Source organism: Pristiophorus japonicus, chromosome 7, assembly GCF_044704955.1.
Source record: "Pristiophorus japonicus isolate sPriJap1 chromosome 7, sPriJap1.hap1, whole genome shotgun sequence".
NCBI classification, from domain to species: domain Eukaryota; kingdom Metazoa; phylum Chordata; class Chondrichthyes; family Pristiophoridae; genus Pristiophorus; species Pristiophorus japonicus.
This window is the reverse complement of record NC_091983.1, coordinates 87703895-87731492: the sequence shown is the minus strand read 5'-3', so window position 1 is coordinate 87731492 and position 27598 is coordinate 87703895. Positions and strand designations below refer to the sequence as shown.

Genomic DNA, 27598 nt, shown 5'->3' with positions numbered 1-27598 from the left:
CAGCCCTGGGTATGCTACTACCTGCGTGCCCCGCCCCTCCTGGTACCCCACCGGACAAACCACAGGTGCCTCAGGAGGTGGTCGGGCGCCTCTTGCCTTTGGATTCTCCTCTACCCCCCAATATTCTCCTTTGTCCCCTGTGGACCCTCCGGGTCCTATCAGGGCGACCGTCCCCTTTGCCTGGGATAGAGCGTGGGTGAGAGTTTTAATCCTCTCCTGGCAGGGATCGTGATCTGCAAACTCACTGCTACTGGCCACTTTATAGGCTGCCTGTACGTCTTTTAATTTATTCTCCAGTTCCCAAATTTTCTGGGTGTACCGAGAGTTCTGTTCCCGGAGGGGCCCCTCACTACCCTTGGCCTCAGTGACCTGACACTGAAGATAGTCCCGGCTATTTCGGAAGGTCTCCTCCAACTGCCGGTTCCTTTGCTGCTCCCCAGCTAATTCGGCCAGCAGGTTGTCCTCAACCACAGCCCGGATAGCAGAGAGCTCCTCTGATTTCTGAAGACTCTATTCCAAGTCCTTCACCGGCTGGCAGAGCTTTCGGACTTGGCGGGTGAAGCAGATAAGCCAGATGGCCTTTTCCACCCTGTGGTTGTGGTCCTTCCCTGCTGTCCACTGAGCAGCAGCATCCACTGGGCGCTCTGCCCGAGTGAGGGCTTGCACCCAAGGTTTGGTGAGGTTCACCTTGCCAAAAATGTATGAGGAAATTCTCTCCTCCATTTTAGTTTCCTCTCTTATCACCTCATCTGTTATATTAACATCTCCTGTTTGCTTATGTCCCTTCGTGGTCGCCATGTTCTGTAAGGGGTTTTCACAGGGTTGTTGTGCCTTGGGTGTCTCTCTCTGGGCTTCTGCCCTCACAGCTTATGCCTGGCCTGTGCGGTACCCTGAGTGCTGCAAGAGCACCCCTGGAGAGACTGTGTCCACAGCTTATGAAGGGGGTTTTGAGACTCGTGCGTCCCCACAGCTTATGCCTAGCCTGTGAGACACCTGTGAGTGTCAAACACTCCTAACCCCTTCTTCCCTAGCCTGTGACACACAGTTGAGCGTTTTCGAGGCGCTCCTAGCTTCCCTTACACGGTTCTGACATAAGACTCACGATCAGGAGATGTAATACAATAGAACTGAGACAAGGTGATTCCAAGAGGAACTTTAGGCTTCCAATTTATTTGACAAGATGTAACTCAACAAACAGCAATACACCAACAAAACAATCCTCCTAAATCCCACTAAAACGGACCCAACGAAAATCTTTACACCAGTTTAGCAGTACAATGCCCAACCTCCCACCTTTCCTGGCCTAACTGAGTTGGGAGTTCTGGGGACCAGAGGTTATACTCACTACTGTGCCTTCCGCAGTCTGGTGGTTTGTTTCTTCTATCTTCGGTGTCTTCGGACGCTGGTTTTCCTTCAGTGTCGAGAGGCTTGCTGGTTGTGGTTGTTGGATGACGAGGGCAGGGAAAATCATCACTCCTTTTCACTACGTCAGAAACCCCTTTTTTTATAGCCAGATTATCCAGTCCGCCTCTCCTGCTGAAGTCGATTCTTCTCATTGGTGGACTTTTTGATTTTGAAAAATGCAGCAGTTTTAGATTGGGTTTTTTTTTCCACTGATCTTAACCTACTCAAGGTTTGATTGGGTGTTGATTGCATTGGCCTCCTGTAGCCATTGTGCTAGTCTGGCCTGAGCCAGATATTTCTATGTCTGATGAAAAAGGTGTTGGATATGTATGTGACATTGTTTAAATGCTAATGTTTTCAAGGGCCGAGTTTCGAGGGTATACAGTTCCCAGACAATTTGATTAGTTCCAATGTCCAAACTGGCCCTTTAGATATTGACCCCACCCCTTTTCTTGCAGACCCAACATACAGCTTTTAAAAATCCCAAATTCGATTAAAGTTCGTAGTTTCTTCCATGTGCACTGTAGGATTTCAAACTTTCTGGTAGATAGTTCCAAATTAAATTCCCTTTCCTATGAGTCCAAACACTGTGGGGGGAGGGGGGGGGGAAGGTCTCCATTCATTTGTGTCCCAAAGTTTTCCTTCCATTGGTTTCAGTTCACACCACAGACTAATCCCACAGCCCTTTTCCTTCTGGGTAAAATGAGGGGTTTTTCGTCCTCCCCTACACACTGCACAAGCTGGGCCCACACTCGAGGGAGAGGGTAAGTCCTACAAATTCCACATTCTGGCTTTGCTAAAAGTCAAGTACTGCGTGGGCTAGTCATGCTTCGGTTCCTGGGGATGTCTCCATCAGCTACGTTTTGGTTGATGCAATGTGCTATCATTCATCGTGGTCCTTCAAATAAGCCTGCTGCCTGTGCTGTGTGAGCCTACTCATGCCACCCATTTGTCTGTTCTGTTATATTTTGCAGAACTTGAGGCCAACCCTGAGGAGGCTGAAGCCGATGCACAAGAAGATTCAGATGCGGGCGAGCCTGAAGAGGAGAACATCTTCCAATCCAACCTTCCAGACCAAGAGCATGGGGGGGGAGGGGGAGGATGAACACTCTGGAGGAGGTGCAGGTGCCGCCCATTGAGGTGCCAGCCCCTTTCCTGACTGGCGCGAGTGTTGGGACATTCCATGGTTTTGGACAATCTGAGGCTGCGGGTTCCCGTGGGGTGCAGCAAGGCACACCTAGGGCCCCACCATCCGAGGCTGCGGGTCCCAGAGGGATGCAGTGAGCCACACCCAGGATGAGGAGGGGAAGGAAAGCTCAACAGCGCTCTCCTGAGATGCAGGATGTAACAGATGTTGTTCAGATGATGGCATTGAGTGCGGAGAGCTTTGACCTTACGCGATCATTCCTGGACACCATCAGTGGGGTGGGTGATGAGGTATCCGGACTGTCGGGAGAAGTAACAACACTCTCACGAGAAATGGGAAAACTGGAAGGGCACATGAGGGAGGGAATGTCACAGGTAGCTGATACACTGTCGGGGCACATGAGGGAGGGAATGTCGGAGGTAGCTGCTGCAATAAGGGAACACACCCAGACCCCGTGGCCATTGACGGAATCAACTGCCGCTCCCACTCCAATCCCCAGACCAGCCTCTGAAGAGGCCGAAGCTGGGCCTTCCACATTACTGCCTGCCCACCAAGTCACCAAGTGGAGTCACCAAGATGAAGTGCAGCGGGCGATCTTAGAATAAGGTGAAGGAGAGATGGGTGCAGCCTTTGTTTGCTGCTGCTGTTATTGTTATTGTTGTTACTGTTTTTAAATTAAAAGTTTTTTGTAAGTGATGTAAATTTAAAAGTTTGTAAGTGATCTTAAAGTTTGTTAGTGGTCTTAAAGTTTGTAAGTGATCTTAACTGAAAACTTTAATGTTGGATACAGGAATATTTTTATTAAAGTTGTTAAGTACAAACAAGTGTTGAACTTTTGAATAAAATATATTTTAAATTATAACTGAATCATTTCCATTATTTGTTCCATTATTAACATAACTTTTTGAACGAAAGAAGAATCATTTTCATTATTTGTTCCACTAACACAACACAACATTACAGAACAGGTCCAAACAGTAAACATGGACCATTTGGAATAGTTGCCGCTGAGCCTTCAGGCAGCAAAGCGTTCTCGGATGAGCTGCTGGCGCAAGGCTCGAGCAATTGTTAAAGGGGCACGACGGTCTGCCCTCCTCTGCCGTCGTGCTCTGGGTTCAGGTAGTTGCATGGCTTCCTCGGCTTCCTCGTCCTCCTCCTCCTCCTCCTCCTCCTCCTCTTCTTCTGCATCTTCCTGCTCATCATCAGCCACTCTCACCTCAGGTGGGTCTTCCAGCTGTTGCTGCCTCATGATGGCTAAGTGGTGCAGCATGCAGCACACAACTGTGAGCTGACCGACAATCTCAGGGGAGTATTGCAAGTAGCCTCCAGAATGGTCCAGGCATCGGAAACGCTGCTTCGAGATGCCAATGGTCCTCTCTATTATGCTGCGCGTCGCAATGTGTGACATGTTGTATTCCCGGTCAGCTTTTGTCTGGGTTACGCGTAGGGGCGTCATGAGCCAGGTGGCGAGGCTGTACCCTTTGCCTCCCAGCAGCCAGCTCTGCTCTTCTGGCTGCTACTGAAACATGGCAGATATAACGCTCTCGCGTAGGATGAACGCATCATGGGTGCTCCTAGAGTATCTCGCATCAACTGACATGATGCGATGCAAGTCGTCACAGACGAGCTGCACATTCACGGAGTGGAAGCCTTTTCTGTTCCTGTACATCTCGGAATCCTCCAAAAGGTGCTCGCGAGGCTATGTGGGTACAATCAATGCAGCCCTGTACCTTTGGGAAGGCAGCAATCTTGCAGAAGCCCACAGCCCTGTCAAGCATTGCCTGGGGGGTCATGGGGAACTTTGTGTAGTCATTCCTCCGGGCATGTCATGCAGCAGTCACCTGCCGAATGCAGATATGTGTTGTATGTTGGGAAATGGCACACACATCCCCAGTTGTGGCCTGGAATGATCCAGATGCATAACATGAAAGTGCAGCTGTAACCTTTACTTCAACTGACAAAGCAGTCCTCCTGACGCTTCTAGGGTGCAGGTTTGCTTTTATTAACTCTCAGATCTCGGTTACAACTTTTTTGCTGAAACACGGCCTTCTCACACGGTCTGCATCACTGAGGTACAAGTATGAACACCTGCTTAGAACGGGAAGCTAGGCATTCAATAAAGAAATGAAGTCTAATGCAATACTTTAATTCTTGATTTTTAAAAAAAAAGTACCACCCCACCACCGACCGAACGTCTCCTCATCGGGCTGGAGGATTGGCTGGAAGAATTGTTCTCTCACCTGGACACAGGGGCTTGGCGTCCACCCGCCCCCCCCCCCCCCCCTCTTACGGGCTTCCTTTGAAGCTGCTGTATAACCTAAGAGTTCTCATCCCTTCAGTTCGACTTCCACCCCACTCTCCCCCCGCCCCGCCTGGGCTTCTTTTGAAGCCGAACCTCGAGCCGTGGCGAGGGCTCGATTCTGCTGGCCAACCCTCGAGTCCGGTGAGGAGACGTTCAGTGGTAGTGTGGTTCTTTGAAAAAAGTCGAAAATTAAAGAATTGCATGAAACTTCCATTTTCTCCCTTTTGACTTTGAAAAAATTAAGCTTCATAATGCATATTCTTTGCCTTCTTGACTCCCTCCAAAACTTAGCCTAAAAACAAGGGCATTTTTCTGTGCTGATTTTTTAATGTGCGCCTGTTTTTCTTAAGTGCCGAGAAGGTTTTTTGGGAGTGATCATATATGCTGTCCTAGGAAAAATGTAAGTTGGCCAAACTTGCTTAAATGTGAAAAGTTGGCACAGACGTCAGGTTACGTCCCTATGATGCAAAAAAATACTAATCTAAAAAAATGTAGCTAACTGAGTTACGCTGGTGCAGAAACTTTGGGGAAACTTGGATATTTTAATTTACGGCAAAAAAAACGGCGCACACCAAAAAAAAGGCGCAGATAACTGGGGAAGTGGAGTCCAATGTCTCTATGTTAGATTTAAAACAATCATTTGTTGGGAATGATAAAATACTTTGGTCGTGAAATTCAACCCATTAGCCCCGGCTAATTAGGCCGGCTTGGTTGAAAAAATGGCGGCTGTCTCGTTTCCGCTTACTTCCGACAAGGAACGTGGTGGCTGTCGTTTTGGGTAGATCGGCAGTGTGCCATTGCCTGCGCTTGCTCCAGATATGGAAATTAGTCAGGTTGTGATGTCAATCAACATGCACCGTTTAATTGATGCATGTCCCACTATTATGGACGTTGCCGCTCCTTTTAACGTCCTCTCCAAAGCGCACAGCAGAATGTGTGTTCAGCTGTATGACAGAGCTGCTACCAGCACTTCTTAAAGGGACACATGCAACTTTCAGGTAAGTTTAGATTTTTGCTTTAGTGCTGACTTCTTTACATTTTATTGGAGTAGTGGCTTGGTATAATACATTTAAAAAGTTGCTAAAGTGTGCAGGGAGTGCTGCTGGATGTTTACAAGGCTTTGGCTATTAAAGGAAGACCCCTGAGAACACCACTTGCTCCCAGTCTTGGGGGCTCTAGTTGCAGTCCCGCTTAGGCTGCAGCAAGACATGGAAATGGAGCAGAGGCAGCAAAGCAAACAAGCTGCTCGCAGAGCAAGAGCAGAGAGTGGAGGAGGAGGAGGACCACCACCACTGCCGACAACATTTGTCTTGCGTGTGCCTTTGCCTGTCCCAGTGCTCTTATGCAGTGCTACGCCAGTGCCTTCTTTCTCTTTCTCTTCCACCCCTCTTCCTCCCCTTTTGCCCCCCTCCTCCCCACTGGCTGGGCAGGCTGGATTTTTGGGTGTCTGAAATGAGGAAGGCCCAATGGCAGGGTTGCGGTGAGGGGAGAGGGATAAAGCAAGAGGTGCGTGCTTACACCATTTGCAGCTTATAAATCAATAGACATGTGGGATGTGCGAAGGAGAATAACATATGAGAACACCGGCATCTTGTATCCTTTCAGCCCCACTGCAGGCCAACGGCTCAGCCATGCCCTTGCCAAGAATGGCCAGCACCGTCTCTTCCAAGAGGGTGAGATGAAATTAGGAATGTGCGGTGTGCCTGATGTTTGGTAGATATTGTTGGTAGGTGATTGATGAGCAGTGTGTGAGGCCAGTGGTGCAGTTGGTAGGAGACGGCTTTTGAAGATGCATTCACTGACCTTGACCACTTGTCTGAGGTCATGAAACTTCTTTGGGCATTGGAGACAGGTCGTGGGGGTGACAGTGCAGACCACTTGATGATCTTGTCCCGTGTCCTTCTTTCTGGAGGGCCTCCTGAACCCCTGTGCATAGAGGACCTCTCTTCCAGTGTTTATCCCCTGCAGAAAGTTCGAGTGCTGTGTACGAGACCCTGGGCACCCTTTCCCTGGCCTGTTGAGCCATTTCAGTTAATGCTGAAGCATTTTTACCGTTTTGGATCAGCAGAGGGCAGCTCACCTTTAAGAAGTGCAGACTGCCTTTAAGAGGCGCAGGCTAACTTTAAGTAAAGCTAGCCTTGTTCAAACATTGCAAACTTCGGGCCCCTGCTGAGCGCATAGCAAGTCAGCAGCACGTTCAGCGCTGGGCTGTGAGCTACAATTATTATAACTATCAGGCAGCATGAAGTTGATGTGCGGGTGCTTTGCCCCAATTTCCCACATGCTTTAAGTATGCCTGTCCTCTCATTTAAAATCACTTGTAAATTAAAACAAACTTGAATCCATGTGCTTATCTCCGGTGATATGAATGCTTGGAGTGAAGTCTGTCCAAGTCGATGATCTCACTAAGTCAACTAGCTATACAATAAAACTGCTTAAAACGGTTTTATTGTATAGCTAAATAAATACCAGAACCAGTTGTGTCTGTTGTTTGCACCATATGATCTGCTCTCTCCCCTCCCATTGCCAACTCTTTATATGTGGCCATACCTCTGCTGCGAGTATTAATTCTGAGTGTTAATGCTACTTCAGCACCTTGGCAGTTTTTCAGACGTAACCGATTTGGCACGTGACCAAATGAGATCGAGTATGCATATCGACCACTGAGAAACAACATGCTTCCATTGCTAGCTAGTTATCATGGTCTTAATTGGCCATAAAAACCTGGAAGCTGATTTCTGCAAGAAATCTTCTGAAATATTTGAGTGGATTTTTTTTTAACAGGGCAGCAAACTAGGATGAGCGCTGTAACTGACAAAAGTCCGGTTACATGTTAGAGCCGATTTTCCTGGACATCATCTGCCAGGATGCTAAACAGAAGCAGCACACCTAAAGCGCATGTGGCACCTTTCTAGCCGCAGGCTTACCCCTATTTCTTGTCCTGGGCCATTTAAATGGCTACAGGGCAGCCCCAGCACAGGGCTGCGCCCCCCTGGCAGAGCTTAGTACTGGCAGTAGGGGCATAAAAATCATGCTTTTTAAGTATGCAGCTGCCCCTCTGGCCTAGATGATTGGGACTTTCTGGCTCCCATGAAAATTGGCAAGTCCTGATTAGAGCTTAAACCCTTTGGGAGCAGGCTGTGGGGGTTAGAGGAATAATTACTCAGGCCATCCAATCTTCAACCGGCCCCAGCATCACTGTGGACCCTCTAGTTGGCAGGGATTCCAGGGCAGACACAGCATCAACTTTTTTGGGTTGCCCCTTTGCTCGGGCAGCAAGGTGATGAAGCAGGGGGCTAGGAACTCCCACACCCGCCTTAATTAAATGGTATTGTCTGGCCTGTGCCTTCTGCAGTTGCAGGTCTGGATCTGCCTTTGCAGGAAAGCTCTGGAAATCTCAGGGCGGCATTAAAGGGATGCACACTTAGCTACTTGAGCCTCCACATTATTTTCCTGATCCTTGGATACGTTCATGTAGTGTGTATAGAGAAAGAGTCAGACTGAACACTGTGAGCTCAAAGTAAAGTGTGACCTTAGTCTTTTATTGCAGATCTCCAGAGTGCCTCTCCAACCTGTGAAGCACTCTTAAATACCTGTGCTCCGGGGAATGAGCCCTCTGGTGGCTGTACAGAGTATATACAAGTCCAGGTACATAACAGTTTAGTTCCTTGGTGCAAGGGCCAGGAAAATCAACCTTATTGTCTCCCAGTTTCATGCCAGTTTTGATGTTTGGCTCCGCTGTTGCTGTGCCATATCTTCTTCATTCAGCACTAGCAGGTTTTGCACTTCTTTTTCGGTTCATGATTTAAAAGAAAAACTGCCATGATGTTCCTTCTGTAGTCTTTTGTCCTCCCCACTGCAAACAAATTTTGTCTCTTTAGCCATTTCTGATAATTCATTGAATAAAGATTCCATTGTTCATTGAATGATTTAATATACCATGGTGAGGGATGATATGAATTTAAATTCACATTTAAAACTAATTTGATACTGTTGGTTATTTATCCATTTCTATTTTTTCTGTATTTAACAGAAAGCCTTTCAGCTGGAGCGTCATGACCTAATGAAAACTAACCTTTTGAAATGGGATAAACAAATGCAAATACGAAGAGACAAAGAGGTAAATAAATATAACTTCCAGAACGGTTGCATGTTTTAAAGTGTGCTGAAGAAAGAAAGTTATCAAGTATATCTTAACTTCTTGAAGAAAAGTATACTTAAACAGTGCTCTGTATCCAAACACAGTATAGACTATGACCTGTAATTTGCAGTCAGCGGTGAAGCAAAGGTGCTCGCTGCTGGCCCCGAAGAAAGCTGCGCACAGAGATTTTGCTATCTATTGCTTCAATGTGAAGTAAAGATTATGCTAAGACAAGTAGCAATTGATCAAAACAAACTAATTTCAATAAAATGGAAGATAATTGAGATTTCACCAAATGTAACTGAATTCATTTTGATTTGTATCTGATATCTACATTTTACTTTCGTATTGCTGAACAGTGCAACATCAATTTTGTAAACAGAAGAACTATTATGTCTGTAATGTAGTTATGAATGACTCCACGAGTCAATGTGTTGTACTCAAACTGTAGTGACCTTGGTCCTTTATTCCTAACTCCAGAGTGAGGTACAAGCATGGTGTGCAGCCTTTTATACTGGGCCCTGCCGCCAGGGCAGGAAACCCCCGGTCTCCACCAGTTGCACCCTCTAGTGGTGCCAGCATGTATGTACACAGTGTAAACCTTATTGACAGTACATCAGGTAAACAAGTCTTCATCTTATGCAATCACACAGTGACTACACATAGAGTACATCCATAGTCAGCATATACAACATCACTCTCCGCCAAGTCCTTTGTGCCAATTACCTTTGCACTATGTGCTCTGGCTTATCTCTCCAGACGTAAGTGCCAATAGCCCTTGCACCTTGGCTGTGCTTTGGCTTGGCTCTCTCCCTGTTAACCCCCAAGTCCTTTTGCCACAACATTGGGTAGTGGTTATCAGATTGGATGGTTCAATGATGCAGTGGAGGTTCCAGAGAGTTCTGGGTGTGATCCATGTGTGAGTCCATGGTTACATACATTCATTTTACCCCCCCCACCCCTCCACAGTGAGGTCACGCAGCTGGCCCGTTACATTAACATACAGGATCAGACACAGTGCAGGTACAAAGAAAGGAAGAAGAAAATTTTTTACAATTTGTATCGTGACACCTTGGTTCAGTGACTTACATTCGTTACATTTTACGGTCGTGCGCCAGGATTGGGTAGATTGCATTCATGGTTCAGTCATGGTCAGTACTGAGGTAGCAGTACACGTATGCGAGGACGCTGGTTCCAGAGCAACCGAACGGGGTCCTCGTCATTTCATGGCGGCGCTGCACCCCCTGTTAGCAGGGTGGTCTTGGTTCGCTCACCTAGCCAGGACTTAGGGCCTTTGCCGTTGCCTAGTGGTGGCAGAGCTGCAGATGTGTGTGGTCTCCCTGTCCTCCTTTGAGGGCTGCAGAATCTTCTGCCTGCTCTCTAACGGTGTTGGGAACCTGGCTGTTCCAGGTCCCATTTGGGGAACTCGTTGGTTCTGATCTTTCACTCCCGGACATGGCCGAGGTAGCGACTGGGTCTGGGGGCTGCGCATCTCCACCCGGGTGGTGGGGGCTGTTTTCGTTTCCAGGTCCGTGGCGAATCGTGCCATCGGGTGCCTACAGCGTGGGATAGACCTGGGGCAGGGTATCAGGATCAGTGCCTTCACTCTCCTGAGGTCGCTCGACTGCTACTTTTGGGGGCACTCTATTCCCGACATCTCGCAACAACATTTTGTTCTTTACATTAGGAATAGTAATGACAATTCGCAACAACAATCTTAATCGGTTCGTTACATTGATTGCCATCCATCCAATGTCTCTTTAAGTTCAGTTGGTTGCAGCTCTCCTGTAAGAGAACCCTGCTGGCTTTACTCCAGTCAAATCCTTTGTTAGACACCACGTGTTGGTCCCTCAATGTTACACCTCGTGGTCTGGCCTCGGCCATCTTGTTTTTCAGCCATGCTGTACCTCGCTGCAGCAGGGATGCCATCTTGCCTCTGACCTCGAGGTCGACTGCCTTGATCCTTCTCCCGTGATTCTGCCACAAAAGCTGTAAGAGTGCCTGTGAATTCGATCTTCCTCCCCAGGAGTCCTGCCACTGGAGCCGGGAAGGAACTTTTAAGTCGTTTCAGTCAGATCCTTGACCACGCAGTTGTGATGGACGATCTGTGCCTCAGGTGCTGCGCTGGTCCGTTTTCTGGTGCCTTGCCCAAGCGAAGGTGAGGTTTTGCTCTGCCTCTGAGCGGGGGGACATCAATTGCTGGAGTGAAGAGGTCTTTCCATTTCCACTGGATCTTCCCCATCCACCTTCTTCCGAGTAGCGTTGGACCATCACCTGCAACAATCCACAGAGGTAACTTGTGCACCACGCCATTATGGATTACACTTATATCCGCACTACCAAGGACTGGGATCAGCTCCTTGGTGTAGGTGTGCAACTTTTCCTCTACTGGAACCAGCTCGGGTCGTTTTTTGTTCCGTAGACTCTCAAAGGCATCCTGGCTCATCACTGACTGGCTCGCTCCTGTGTCCACTTCCATGAAGACTGGAATGCCATTTATCTCGACTTCTATCTTCACTGGAGGACAATCGGTGGTGCAGGTATACACTCCGTACACTTCTTCTTGGGGCTGAACTGCCTCTCTGGCCAAATCATCATACACCCCGCTGGATTCAAAGTCATCTACCGACTCCTTTGCTAGACAGTGAGTCGTATTTCTTTTACACATACGCTGGAGGTGGCCCTTCGTGTTACAGGCTTTGCATACGTACTCAGCAAACTGACACTGGTGAGCCCTATGGTTTCCTCCGCAATGCCAGCATGGTGCTACTTGATTAGCACCTCTCGGCGGACTCTGAGTTCTGGAACCTGATGTCTGTGCTCTCTGCCCTGGGCAGAGTCACGTTCTACAGTCTTGCCTGTGAAAGGCACCATTCTGTGTACAGTACTTGCCGGGTTTGAGTCCAGAGGATGAATAATTTGCTTAGTGCTGCAGGTTGAGGTTATGAACGCCTGACTGATGCTGATGGCCTTCTGCAGGTTGATTGTGGTGTCGGCAGATAATAGCTTGTGAAGGAGGCCCTCGTGGCCAATTCCTATAATGAAGATGTCTCGCAATGCTTCGTTGAGGTGCGTGCCAAAATCACACGGTGCCATAAGTCTCCTGAGGTCGGCAACATATTTTGTAATCTCCAGACCCTCAGGTCTGCGGTCAGTGTCGAATCTGTGCCTGGCCGTGAGGATGCTTTCTTTTGGTTTTAGTTGGTCGCGAATTAGTTCAGTCAGCTCATCGTATGTCTTATCCTTGGCCTTCGTGGATGCTAGCAAGTCCCTGACGAGGCGGTAGATCTCGGGCCCACAACTGGTCAGCAGTATAGCCTTGTGCTTCTCCGCCGATGCGTCCGTCTCCCCTGCCAGGTCATTTGCCACGAAATATAGCTCGAGCCTTTCCTTGAAAGCATCCCAATCATCACCTTCTGCAAAGTCTTTTAGTGTGCCAAAGGTAGCCATAATCGCGTGAAAGTCCGTATTCTCGTCACCAGTTATTATGTCTGTAATGTACTTATGAATGACTTCACGAGGCAATGTGTTGTACTCAAACTGTAGTGACCTTGGTTCTTTATTCCAAACTCCAGAGTGAGGCACAAGCATGGTGTGCAGCCTTTTATACTGGGCAGGAAACCCCCGGTCTCCACCAGTTGCACCCTCTAGTGGTGCCAGCATGTATATACAGAGTGTAAACCTTATTGACAGTACATCAGGTAAAAAAATTCTCCATCTTATGCAACCACACAGTGACTACACAGAGAGTACATCCATAGTCTGCATATACAAAAAGAACATTGTTGGTGGTGGTGGGTGCTGTTGTTGAGGTGAGTATGCCACCAAATGAGCCAAGCTAAGACAAGTATTTCTTTAGGTTGACCATACATTTTTTTTCTGTCAGGAACTCTGATAAGGTGTTTGCAGAGTAAGGGCTGAGAGGATGTCAGATGATCTGCCATAGGTCTCTACTATTCTGATCTAGGATGAGCTAATTGGAAGTGTAGCAATGGATTCCAGGTTGACTGCAACTTTGATTTTTTTTTCCTCCTTTATTCCCTGTGTGGAAGACCATAGCCACTGCTTGGTACCTCCCTATTGCAGCATGACTCACTTAGTGAAAAATCACAGGCACAAATCCACACCCCACTGCTCTGCACTGTTCCACACTGATCCTCAAAAGTTTGGTATTTTAAAAATGTCTGCTTACTTGACTGATTCATATCTATTCATATTGACAAACTGCTTACCATAGGCCAACATAACACCTTTTTATGGCAGGATTTTGAAAGTTCCAGTCTCCGGATTATTAACAGTCAAACCTAATGACTGATGTTTTTTTTTTAAGTTTTGAAATTCCTGAATATTTTGTTGTAGAATTGGGGTCATTTAAGGTTGATATTTAAATACTGCTGTTTTTTCTTCCTCAAGTCCAAGGGGCGCAGACTTGAACGGATGTGGCGGACATCCATTTAGCCATTCACCACCAGATCTGGCTCGACACATAAAGCATTATCAGATCTTTTCTGAAAAAACTGCTCACTATTATGGAATGCAAAGATAACCCCCGGCTACTATTCTCTACTGTTAACCGTCTTCTTAAACCCCGCTCCCCTGTCTCCACCACACTCGCCTCCAACAACAAGTGTGAGGAGGTCATAGAAACATAGAAACATAGAAAATAGGTGCAGGAGTAGGCCATTCAGCCCTTCTAGCCTGCACCGCCATTCACTGAGTTCATGGCTGAACATGCAACTTCAGTACCCCCTTCCTGCTTTCTCGCCATACCCCTTGATCCCCCGGGTAGTAAGGACTTCATCTAACTCCCTTTTGAATATATTTAGTGAATTGGCCTCAACTACTTTCTGTGGTAGAGAATTCCACAGGTTCACCACTCTCTGGGTGAAGACGTTTCTCCTCATCTCGGTCCTAAATGGCTTACCCCTTATCCTTAGACTGTGACCCCTGGTTCTGGACTTCCCCAACATTGGGAGCATTCTTCCTGCATCTAACCTGTCTAAACCCGTCAGAATTTTAAACGTTTCTCTGAGGTCCCCTCTCATTCTTCTGAACTCCAGTGAATACAAGCCCAGTTGATCCAGTCTTTCTTGATAGGTCAGTCCAACCATCCCGGGAATCAGTCTGGTGAATCTTCGCTGCACTCCCTCAATAGCAAGAATGTCCTTCCTCAAGTTAGGAGACCAAAACTGTACACAATACTCCAGGTGTGGCCTCAACAAGGCCCTGTATAACTGTAGCAACACCTCCCTGCCCCTGTATCAAATCCCCTCGCTATGAAGGCCAACATGCCATTTGCTTTCTTAACCGCCTGCTGTACCTGCATGCCAACCTTCAATGACTGATGTACCATTACACCCAGGTCTCGTTGCACCTCCCCTTTTCCTAATCTGTCACCATTCAGATAATAGTCTGTCTCTCTGTTTTTACCACCAAAGTGGATAACCTCACATTTATCCACATTATACTTCATCTGCCATGCATTTGCCCACTCACCTAACCTATCCAAGTCACTCTGCAGCCTCATTGCATCCTCCTCGCAGCTCACACTGCCACCCAACTTAGTGTCATCCGCAAATTTGGAGATACTACATTTAATCCCCTCGTCTAAATCATTTAATGTACAATGTAAACAGCTGGGGCCCCAGCACAGAACCTTGCGGTACCCCACTAGTCACTGCCTGCCATTCTGAAAAGTACCCATTTACTCCTACTCTTTGCTTCCTGTCTGACAACCAGTTCTCAATCCACGTCAGCACACTACCCCCAATCCCATGTGCTTTAACTTTGCACATTAATCTCTTGTGTGGGACCTTGTCGAAAGCCTTCTGAAAGTCCAAATATACCACATCAACTGGTTCTCCCTTGTCCACTTTACTGGAAACATCCTCAAAAAATTCCAGAAGATTTGTCAAGCATGATTTCCCTTTCACAAATCCATGCTGACTTGGACCTATCATGTCACCATTTTCCAAATGCACTGCTATGACATCCTTAATAATTGATTCCATCATTTTACCCACTACTGAGGTCAGGCTGACCGGTCTATAATTCCCTGTTTTCTCTCTCCCTCCTTTTTTAAAAAGTGGGGTTACATTGGCTACCCTCCACTCGATAGGAACTGATCCAGAGTCAATGGAATGTTGGAAAATGACTGTCAATGCATCCGCTATTTCCAAGGCCACCTCCTTAAGTACTCTGGGATGCAGTCCATCAGGCCCTGGGGATTTATCGGCCTTCAACCCCATCAATTTCCCCAACACAATTTCCCGACTAATAAAGATTTCCCTCAGTTCCTCCTTACTAGACCCTCTGACCCCTTTTATATCCGGAAGGTTGTTGGTGTCCTCCTTAGTGAATACCGAACCAAAGTACTTGTTCAATTGGTCTGCCATTTCTTTGTTCCCCGTTATGACTTCCCCTAATTCTGACTGCAGGGGACCTACGTTTGTCTTTACTAACCTTTTTCTCTTTACATACCTATAGAAACTTTTGCAATCTGCCTTAATGTTCCCTGCAAGCTTCTTCTCGTACTCCATTTTCCCTGCCCTAATCAAACCCTTTGTCCTCCTCTGCTGAGTTCTAAATTTCTCCCAGTCCCCGGGTTCGCTGCTATTTCTGGCCAATTTGTATACCACTTCCTTGGCTTTAATACTATCCCTGATTTCCCTTGATATCCACGGTTGAGCCACCTTCCCTTTTTTATTTTTACGCCAGACAGGAATGTACAATTGTTGTAGTTCATCCATGCGGTCTCTAAACGTCTGCCATTGCCCATCCACAGTCAACCCCTTAAGTATCATTCGCCAATCTATCCTAGTCAATTCACACCTCATACCTTCAAAGTTACCCTTCTTTAAGTTCTGGACTTCTTTGTCTCAAAGATTGCGACCATCCGATCGGCTGCCTCTGCGAGTACCCTTCCTTCCCCTAGCCCACCGGGCCAAATTTCCTCTGAGGCTCCCCCCCTGCCCTCTCTCTCTCAGGCAGTCCCTCGGAGTCGACGATGACTTGCTTCCACACTAAAAATGAGTTCTTAGATGACTGAAGAGTCCGATGCAGGACCTACAGTCTCTGTCACAGGTGCAGCAGACAGTGCTTGAAGGGATGTTGGTTAAGGGGGCGGGTGGGTGGCGTGCTTGGGTTGTCGAGCACTCCTTTCGCTGTTTGCGCTTGGTCTCCGCTTGCTCCCGGAGAAGAGACTCGAGGCGTCGGCCCTTACATACATAAGAACATAAAAATTAGGAACAGGAGTAGGCCATCTAGCCCCTCGAGCCTGCTCCGCCATTCAACAAGATCATGGCTGATCTGGCCGTGGACTCAGCTCCACTTACCTGCCCTCTCCCCGTAACCCTTAATTCCTTATTGGTTAAAAATCTATCTATCTGTGATTTGAATACATTCAATGAGCTAGCCTCGACTGCTTCCTTGGGCAGAGAATTCCACAGATTCACAACCCTCTGGGAGAAGAAATTCCTTCTCAACTCGGTTTTAAATTGGCTCCCCCGTATTTTGAGGCTGTGCCCCCTAGTTCTAGTCTCCCCGACCAGTGGAAACAACCTCTCTGCCTCTATCTTGTCTATCCCTTTCATTATTTTAAATGTTTCTATAAGATCATCTCTCATCCTTCTGAACTCCAACGAGTAAAGACCCAGTCTACTCAATCTATCATCATAAGGTAACCCCCTCATCTCCGGAATCAGCCTAGTGAATCGTCTCTGTACCTCCTCCAAAGCTAGTATATCCTTCCTTAAGTAAGGTGACCAAAACTGCACGCAGTACTCCAGGTGCGGCCTCACCAATACCCTATACAGTTGCAGCAGGACCTCCCTGCTTTTGTACTCTATCCCTCTCGTAATGAAGGCCAACATTGCATTCGCCTTCCTGATTACTTGTTGCACTTGCAAACTAACTTTTTGGGATTCATGCGCAAGGAACCCCAGGTCCCTCTGCACCGCAGCATGTTGTAATTTCTCCCCATTCAAATAATATTCCCTTTTACTGTTTTTTTTTCCCAAGATGGATGACCTCACATTTTCCGACATTGTATTCCATCTGCCAAACCTTAGCCCATTCGCTTAACCTATCTATATCTCTTTGCAGCCTCTCTGTGTCCTCTACACAACCCGCTTTCCCACTAATCTTTGTATCATCTGCAAATTTTGTTACACTACATTCCGTCCCCTCTTCCAGGTCATCTATGTATATTGTAAACCGTTGTGGTCCCAGCACCGATCCCTGTGGCACACCACTAACCAATGATTTCCAACCCGAAAAGGACCCATTTATCCCGACTCTGCTTTCTGTTAGCCAGCCAATTCTCTATCCATGCTAATACATTTCCTCTGACTCTGCGTACCTTTATCTTCTGCAGTAACCTTTTGTGTGGCACCTTATTGAATGCCTTTTGGAAATCTAAATACACCACATCCATCGGTACACCTCTATCCACCATGCTCGTTATATCCTCAAAGAATTCCAGTAAATTAGTTAAACATAATTTCCCCTTCATGAATCCATGTTGCATCTGCTTGATTGCACTATTCCTATCTAGATGTCCCGCTATTTCTTCCTTAATGATAGCTTCAAGCATTTTCCCCACTACAGATGTTAAACTAACCGGCCTATAGTTACCTGCCTTTTGTCTGCCCCCTTTTTTAAACAGAGGCGTTACATTAGCTGCTTCCCGGATGCTTCTCCCCCACTTTGTGCGGTCTTGGGCCAGGGATTCCCAGGTGTCGGTGGGGATGTTGCACTTTTTCAAGGAGGCTTTGAGGGTGTCCTTGAAGCGTTTCCTCTGCCCACCTGGAGCTCGCTTGCCGTGTCGGAGCTCTGATTAGAGTGCTTGTTTTGGAAGTCTCGAATCGGGCATGCGGGCGATGTGGCCCGTCCAGCGGAACTGATCGAGCATGGTCGATGTTTCGATGCTGGGGATGTTAGCCTGAGTGAGAACACTGACATTGGTGCGCCTATCCTGCCAATGGATTTGCAGGATCTTGTGGAAGCAGCGCTGGTGGTACTTCTCCAGTGCTTTGAGGTGCCTGCTGTACATAGTCTATATCTCTAAAGCATATAGGAGGGCGGTTATCACTACTGCTCTGTAGACCATGAGCTTGGTGCCATGTTTGAGGTCCTGGTCTTTAAACACTCTTCCTCAGGCGACCGAAGGCTGCACTGGCACACTGAACGCGGTGTTGGATTTCGTCATCGACGTCTGCCCTTGTTGACAGTAGGCTCCTGAGGTATGGAAACTGGTCCATATTGTCCAGGGTCTCGTGGATTTTAATAATCGGGGGACAGTACTGTGTGACGGGGGCAGGTTGGTAGTGGACCTTTGTCTTACGATTTTTAGTGTAAGGCCCATGCTCTCGTACGCTTCTGTGAAGGTGTTGACGATAGTTTGAAGTTCGGCTTCAGAGTGTGCTTAAATGCAAGCGTTGTCTGCGTACTGTAATTCAATGACAGATGATGGGACATCCTTGGATCTGGACTGGAGGCGACGGAGGTTGAATAGTTTCCCATTTGTTCTGTAGATTAGCTGCACTCCAGTGGGGAGCTTACTGAGGGTGAGATGGAGCATTGCAGCAAGGAAAATCGAGAAGAGAGTTGGTGTGATATGACAGCCTTGCTTGACCCCGGTCCGTACGTGGATTGGGTCTGTGGTGGATCTGTTGGTCAGAATCAAAGCTTGCATGTCCTCGTGAAGCAGTCGGGCGATGGTGACAAACCTTTGAGGGCAGCCGAACTTGAGGAGGACGCTCCATAATCCCTCACGTTTGACAGTGTCAAAGGCCTTTGTGAGGTCAAAGACGGTCACGTAGAGAGGCTGGTTGTTCCCTGCATTTCTCTTGAATTTGACGCGTGGCGAAGATCATGTCCATTGTGCCTCTTAGTGGGTGGAATCCGCATTGCGACTCAGGGAGAAGCTCTTCAGCCACAGGGAGAAGGCGACCGAGGAGGATTCTTGCGATGATTTTCCCTGTGGTAGACAGCAGGGAAACTCCTCTGTAATTACCGCAATCAGACTTGTCCCCTTTCTTGATGATGGTCACGATTACGGCATCTCTGAGATCCTCTGGCATGCTTCTTCCAAATAAGAGAGATGAGTCCGTGTATTCACGCCAGTACTGCTTCTCAGCCGTGTTTTAGTGCCTCGCCCCTCACTATCTCTGTAATCTCTTTCAGCCTTACATCCCTACGAGATGTCTGCACTCCTCAAATTCTGCAGTCCTGAGTATCCCTGATTATAACTGATCAACCATCAGTGGCTGTGCCTTCAGCTGCTTGGGCCCTAAGCTCTGGAACTCCCTCCCTAAACCTCTCCGCCTCTCTATTTCTCTTTCCTCCTTTAAGACGCTCCTTAAAACATTCCTCTTTAACCAAGCTTTTGGTCATCTGCTGTAATTTCTTCTCATGTGACTCAGTGTCAAATTTATCTGTTTTGTCTTATATCACTACTGTGAAGCGCCTTGGGATGTTTTGCTACGTTAAAGGCGCTTATATAAATAAAAGTTGTTGTTGTTGTTATCATAGTTCCACAGTGCCCATTTCATCAGAATATAAATTTCACACCACACCAGAATGGACCACACACACTACACACACACACATACTAAGGTTATGCTGCCCACCTGGTTCTTCATCATTTGCAATTGTGCACTTAAGGTGCAGCAATTCAGTGATAGTTGATTCTCATCTTGAGGACCACCTTTCTTGTCTGTGCTAAAGAACACTACAGTTAAAGAAAGAAAGACTTGCATTTATATTGTGCCTTTCATGACCACCGGATGTCCCAAAGTGCTTTACAGCCAATGAAGTACTTTTGAAGTGTAGTCACTGTTGTAAACTTGGAAACACGGTAGCCAATTTGCAGCAAGCTCCAATACAAAGCAATGTGATAATGACCGGATAATCAATATTTGTGATGTTGATTAAGGGATAAATATTGGCTGCGACACCAGGATTAATGAACTCCCCTGCTCTTCTTCAAAATAGTGCTATGGAAATTGTGGGAGGAACCTCTGATTCCACTTGCCAGCCCTCTAAATATAAAGACAATAGGCAGAGAGTATGCTTATTTTCACAACTAATAGTTCACAGAAAACACAGTGTTATAATAAAATGATTTATTTTTTCCAGATTGAGTATCTGGTAGATCGAATGGAGAAAGTGCAGCAGTATGAAGAACAACTTCAGCAATTGCGAGTTCAAGATGCAGAGGAATACAGTATGATCAAAATTAAGTTGGAGACTGATGTAGAGGTATGCTTAACGAAGTGTCTCATTCTATTCACAAAATGCAATCCCATTCTGCTGTTGTCATTTTATGACTAAGGCGATTAAGGACTTAAGAAGGCATGGAATGGGAAAAGGCTCATCAAAGCTGCTCCTTCCACAAACCATATAGAGTCTACTGATGTGTTTACTCTATACTAATTAAACCCTTTGGAGGATGGTTCTGCAAAATTTCTTCCTGATTCCCAAAGGTACTCCTATAAAACGTTAGAATGTGTGTAGATATTAATCCTCATATCACCGCTATCCTGACTTGTCTGGTTGACCTTTTAGATCAAAACAGCACAGGAATTATTGTGAACAAACACAAAATACTGTAGACACTGGAAATCTGAAACAAAAATAGAAACTGCTGGAGACACTCAGTAGGTCAGGCAGTATCTGTGGAGAAACCAGGCAAGTTAACGTTTCACTTCTTGACCCTTCATCACAACTGGAAGCTATTCCAGACATGCAGTTTTGGTTTCCATATTTACGAAAGGATATACTTGCTTTGGAGGCAGTTCAGAGAAGCTTCACAAGGTTGATTCCAGAGATGAGGGAGTTGACTTATGAGGAAAGGTTGAGTTGTTTGGGCCTCTACTCATTGGAATTCAGAAGAGTGAGAGGTGATCATTTTGAAACGTATAAGATTATGAGGGGGCTTGACAAGTTGGATGTTTCAGAGGATGTTTCCACTGATAGGGGAGACTAGTACTAGAGGGCATAATCTTAGAATAAGGGGCCGCCCATTTAAAACTGAGATAAGAAGAAATTTCTTCTCTCAGAGGGTTGTGGATCTGTGGAATTCACTGCCTCAGAGAGCTGTGGAAGCTGGGACATTGAAGAAATTTAAGACAGAAATAGACAGTTTCTTAAACAATAAGGGAATAAGGGGTTATGGAGAGCGGGCAGGGAAGTGGACCTGAGTCCATGATTAGATCAGCTGTCGAGGAAATATTTAGCTTAAATTAACTCAGGCAGAGACTTTCAGAAGTGCACTTCGAGAGAATTTATTTTTTAAAAGCGAGATACATCTCGGAGAGCCTGCTTGGACCGTACCAAGGCAAAACTCTGTCGTACAAGCAAATTGCACTTATCTTTATACAGAAATTGAATACAGAAATAGAAAAAGAATCTTATTCATTAGTCCCGCGAGTACAAAGGTCGTCTCGGGAGGTACACACTCTATCTGTCCTTGCATAATTTCTCTGTTCACAGTCTGATAAGCAGAATCAAAAGGAGACTCCCTTTTAATACCAGATGGTCATTTAATTGCATCTCTAAGTTTCAAGGCTAAAAAGCGTGGCTATTTTTCTAGTCTTATTATTTCTTTAAGCATAGCAAAAAACAGAATTTAACCCTTCCCTCTAAATTAAGCCAGGTGTTCATAGATTCTTTCTTCCACAATTCCCTCCTTGTTGATCTTTTTATTTTTTAGATCAACACAATTTCCTGTATTCTCTTCTTGAGCAAAAGGGAGTGTATACCCTTCAGGATAGGGTCGCATTTGGAGATATTCGTCTTCATCAACCTTTACCTCTAAGCGACTTAACCTTCCTTTCATGTATATACCTTTTCTTTCTATTTCGGAGAGCAGGCCTATTACTTGACTAATTACATTTTTTAATTTTATCCACATTCCGCAAAGGATTATTAATAATACAAGCATAACCACACCTACGATTACTAGGGGGTGTATAGCAAGCTTCAGTACTGCTGTAATCCTTCATCCCAGGCATTTCTGATCTTTATATCTTCCCCTACCAGTCCCCTGACGGCCTGGATTTTATTTTGTAGGGTCTCAATATCCATGGAGTTCAATGCTCCTATTCCTGCTCCCACTCCACCTAACACAGTCTCTAATACATCCCGTTTCTTTCTTTGGGGTCTTTCTTTTTCAAAAGATACCTTAACACTGGTTGGGGGGCAACCATCTTCTTTCTTTGGGGGATATTTAATTCGTATTGTTAGATTTAATACACCTGGGGATCTTACCACTGGGATGCAAGTGGTCAGTATCCTTTTTAGATGTCCCGGGTCCCGGTCTTCTGGGTGGTCGGATTCTTTTACTGACCATTTTACCACAAATGGGTCTCCTCCATTCACCGGGGTGTTATTCATGCACAACATCCGCTGCCCTTCTACCATACTTGTAAAAGAATAACTACCTTTTCTCCTGTCCGGCCTTCCTATATACCCCCATCTCTTGTTTTTCCCTGTGCTCAGGGTACACTACATCCACACATCAGCCTGGTATTCTATGAACAACCGATACCCTTTCCCCAATATAAACTGGAATTCCCCTCTTTCTTCCTTCATTCCACATGCCTCACATCGTGCCGTAAAATTCCCTACCTTACAACTTTCCCTTCCATACTCTTCCTTCTTTTAGGACTTCTTCCTCCTGCCGGGAGTTCCCTGTCGCTAAAATGATCAGTATACCTAACGTCCATTTATAATTTTTCCAAGAGTCCCTTCCCATCTTCCCTTTCTTGTTTGTTTCTATACCACTCTTGAAATAAGTCGTTACAATAACAACGCGTCCACACGATAGTAACAGTGACCCAAATAATAAAGGCCCAAACTGGCACACAAATGAGCTCTGACATCCGTCCGTGAATTTTGGGCAATATTTTCAAGTCCAAATATTTAATACAAGAGCAGGTACAGTTCTTCAGCGAGAAGATAGCTGTTTTCTTAATCGGGCGACCGTAGTACGTCCTGGTTCAATGCCTTTTCCTTCGGCTGTAATTCGTCGGGGAAATAATATTTACAGCGGGTTGCATGCACCCAGTTCGGGTGCTTTTCCAACTTCAAAGCGGTTCGTGTTGTGAGAATTATCTGATACGGTCCTTTCCACCTAGGAGAAAAGGATTCTTTATTTAATGTTTTTACTAACACTTGATCTCCAGGTCTGAAAGGGTGCATATTTCCTTCCGACGGGGGCACCTGTGTCTGCTTTATTTGTTCATGCAGACTTCTTGCTATTTCATACATGGCCTGAGCATACTTTAGTGATTTTTTTCATCTGACAGTGGTGGTTTTACGTCAGTAGGCATTGGTCTTCCCAATAAGGCTTCATGTGGTGTCAAATCAGTGTTTCGGTTTTTCTGGTTTCTCATTGTATACAATACTAATGGTAAGGCTTCTGGCCACTTCAGTCCAGTCTCCTGACATACCTTGGTAAGGGTAGATTTTATTATCCCATTTACTCTTTCGACCATTCCCGAGGACTGTGGCTGATATGGTATATGTAACTTCCACTGGAACCCTAACGCTTCTTCAAGGTTTTGCACTATTTTTCCGGTGAAGTGGGTTCCCCTGTCACTGTTGATTCCCATAGGTATCCCATATCTTGGTACTATTTCTTTAAATAGAATTTTTACTACTGTTTGGGCATTTTCAAAGGGCATACTTGGTTGGGGTAGATGATCATATCCAGCAGGTGTTTTACCTCTGTTATTTTGTTGACAAATTTGGCATGTTCTGGCAACTTTCTCAATTACTACTGTTATTCCTGGTACATACCACTGTGCATTAATAGCATGTATCATCCCTCCTTTGCCCATGTGAGCCTGACCGTGTGCTAGGCATGACAGGGGCAAAAATAGCGATCTAGGGCAAACAGTTCGCCCATCAGGGTGATACCAAATGTCGTTTTTTAAAAAACAACCCGGGTTTTCCCAAGTTCTTCCTTCCTGCATGGTAACTTGTTGTTGGGCTGTTTTAAGTTGTTGGATGTCAAGTACCTGTGGAGGGGAAACTGAGACTGCTTGAAGGCAGTCTGCCTGTGCCAGGCTGCTTCGTCAGCCCTCCTATTTCCTACTGATACTTCATCCTCACCGGTTGTGTGAGCTGCACATTTGATAACGGCTACCTTACTTGGCAACTGAATGGCGTCTAATAGATTAAGCACCAGTTGAGAGTGCTTAATATGCTTTCCACCAGAGGTGATAAAGCCTGTTTTTCCACAGTTGTCCAAAATCATGGACCACACCGAATGCATATCTAGAATCAGTATAGATATTAGCAGTATGATCTTTAGCTATTATACAAGCTCTAGTGAGGGCAAACAATTCAGCAGCCTGAGCCGAGGTTCCAGGAGGCAGGGCGAATGCTTCAACAGTTTCGTAGGGATTTACAATAGCATAGCCTGCCAAAAACAAATCATCCGACGGCCTATGTGATGATCCATCCGTATAGAGAATAAGATCAGGATTGTCCATGGGTTCTGTGAGCAAATCTGGTCTTGGTAAGGTGGCTACTTCCACCGTTAACAGACCATCATGCTGGTCTGGATCCTCTACTTCTTTAGAAGGAAGAAAGATGGCTGGGTTCACTACCGGTGCACGTCGAAAGGTATAGTTAAGGTGTGACAGCAATAATACTTCATAACCTGTTCTTCGAGATGCTGTAAAGTGTTGTGTGGCAGCTGAATTCAAAAGTAATAACACAGCATGGGCTGTAATGACAGTACATGGATGATCCAAAACAATAGGTACCGACTTCTCCACCATGACCGCAGTAGCAGCTACAGCACGTAGACACGCTGGCATTCCCCTTACTACTGGAGGCAGCAAAACCGAATAATAAGCAACTGGTCTATTTCCCCCACCATGTTCTTGGGTTAGTACTGCTGTTGCAAATACTGCGGGGCTTTCGGTGTATCCTTGGGGCAACCTGGTCCATGTGTACTGCTGCTTCTTGTGGGTGAAAGCAAACAGATACTGACTTTCTTGATTTAACGGGATAGAGTAAAAAGCTGAACACATGTCTATTACAGTAAAGACAGTTGCTGTTGGTGGTATAGCAGATAGTATAATGTTGGTGTCCGGTACCACAGGGGTGATAGGACTACTATCTTATTAATAGCTCTCAGATCTTGCACAAATCTCCATTCATTCAGCCTATTAACCTTTGGTATGGGCAGTATCGGAGTGTTACACGGGCTCTGTGTCTTTTCTAAAACTCCTTGTTCCAACAGTGCAGAAATAACTGGCTCTATCCCATTTTCTGCCTCTGGAGGCAGTCTGTACTGCCTAATGCTTGGTAACACGGCGTTCTTTATCAATTGTACCCGATGGGGTACTGCAGAATGTACTTGCCCAACATGATTCTTATGCTTTGCCCAAAGTTCAGAAGATACTTGATTCAATGCCATTGGCAGCTTAGGGCTTGGTTGTTCCGGGGGTTGCTGTTTTTCAAAAGTGGAGGCATGATTTTTACCTTTCCACTGGAGAATCCCCCTGTTGTGGGTGATAAAGTCTATCTGAACATTTTGCAATTTTATTACTGCCCAAGGTTGATAGCCGTGTTGCTGTTTTTCTCTTTCTATTCCTACAATCATCGGACCCATATCTTTAGGTTTCGCTGGCGGTTTTACAGCCAAGGTCAGATGAGGTGTCGAGTTCGCTTCTCTAAACCGCTGTTGCTGTAAGGGTGTCAAATCGATGGCTACCCCCAATCCTTCTGGTCCAAAATAAATGCGGGGCGTAGCTTCTACTATTTCTTCTCTATTTAAAAAGGATTGTACCAAACACTGGTAAGTTTCAGCTTTTTGACGAGTGTACCAGGCTGTACAGTGAAGCTGAACTGCCTCAAAGCTTGTCAAAATTATATACATCAATTCTTCAGTATTAGAGTCAAATTTAGCTTTTAAGTTTTGTATAACTTCATGTATCAAGGGGGAATAGTAGTTGCCAATCAATTGCCAACAATAGAGGGCAGCCTTTTCTTTGTTATCCTCCCTTTTCTCTTCTTTAATCCCATTAAAGAACTGATGAATATTATTTGGAGGGAGCTCCATGTACATTCCTTCCTTTATGCAATAAATTGTGGCTCCTAGTTTGCACAAAGTCTGTCTTCCCAATAAAGGGAGCGGTGTTGTTTTAGAGACTTTCAAAGTCTCATCATTAACTGATTGTCCTTCAATTATCAATTTGGTAGGTTCAGATAAAAATTCTTTCATGGGGATACCGGCCACACCCATACTTAAGACGGTGGTGTTGCTTACAGGTAATCCCACAGAGGATGGTACAGAAGACATAGTAGCACCAGTATCCATCAGGAACTTCACATAAGTGTCTCCTACTTTTACTACTGCCAGAGGGTTTTCTTCTATGTCTGCCGATAAGAGGAGGGCTGCCACCTGTACCACTAAGCTTCCGGGGCATCCCTATGCTGATTATTCTGTGCCTGTCCTCGTCCCTTTTGCTGATTTACTGACCTGCTGTTTTAGCCATATTTTCCTTATAGGTAAATAGTCCCTCTCTATCCATGTTAGCCAGTACTGTAACTGTCTCTTTCCAACTTTTTCCTTGCCAGTCCAAAACCCTTATTTTGTATGTTCTTGCTTGTTGTGGCAACATACAATTTAACAAGGTTTGCACTGCCAAAGGTTCATTTTGATCCATTGGTATTCCTGCATGCTCGTCCCAACTATTTTTCCATCTGCCTGCAAAATCCATTCTTCTGCTTTCTGCAAGCAGTGGGTGACTTCCCCTATATCTCCATGCTTTTTAGCTCCCTTTAATATGGCATCCTTGCCCCGGTGCTGCAACCAATGTTCCCGGGACTCATTTCCTTCTATTTTCCCGCCAATCTCTGTTTTCGCCGGCGGGTATAGGGAACATATCTTTTACCCCTTGCCAAGAGGACCCATATGCTGCCTGCAGTAATAATTTCACATCTCCGGGGAGGGGGTTATAAATGGTACAGGTTTGCTCAAGCCAATTGTGAAAGGCTACTGGCTTCTTAACAGGATTAGGGGCAGCTGATATCATATCCCGAGCTTCTCCCGGTGTCCAGGGCTTTAGGACAGCCGTTGTTCTGATCATTACACGGGGGGCTTGTGTCGTGGGGGTAGTGGAGGAATCGGCCTGTCTTATGGTATTCCTGGTATTCATTCCTGGGGCAGGGGTTGTGCTATCATCCACGACTCCTCCCCCCGCCCCCCCGTCTCCATTTTCATTTTCTAGTGGGTTTTGTGGATTTTCTCGTCGCCTAGAGGCCTGATCCAGCTGAGCGGCCACTATTTCTATAATCTCCTGCCAATCATCCGGCTTGGTGGTTGGAAGACGGGGGTATAAGCTGACAGGGGAAGCGGTCAAAACCGGGGCACTCGGGGGGCTGTAAGAGGGAGGGGGCTTCTCCTCACCCTCCTCCTCTTTTTATTTTTAGGGGCTGGTGCCTCTTTGCCACCTCTGTCCATTTTTTAAAACAATTCTCCATATAATCTTTATCCCAACTGGGGTCCCCTGTCCCATTTTTGGTGGTCTGTCTCCATTCCTCAATTAAGGACAATTTAAAACTTCCTCCATATGGCCAA

At 46.1% G+C, this 27598-nt stretch overlaps 1 protein-coding gene across 1 annotated transcript in view; it reads left to right on the top strand.

Moving 5' to 3' along the window:
* The window catches only part of drc1 (dynein regulatory complex subunit 1 homolog (Chlamydomonas)), a 165265-nt gene that overhangs the window by 46631 nt on the left and 91036 nt on the right, over positions 1–27598 (top strand). Inside the window, exons 6-7 of the mRNA XM_070885107.1 lie at positions 8887–8973; positions 20134–20256. Of these exons, the coding sequence (XP_070741208.1) occupies positions 8887–8973; positions 20134–20256 (210 nt within the window). The remainder of the gene's footprint in view (positions 1–8886; positions 8974–20133; positions 20257–27598) is intronic.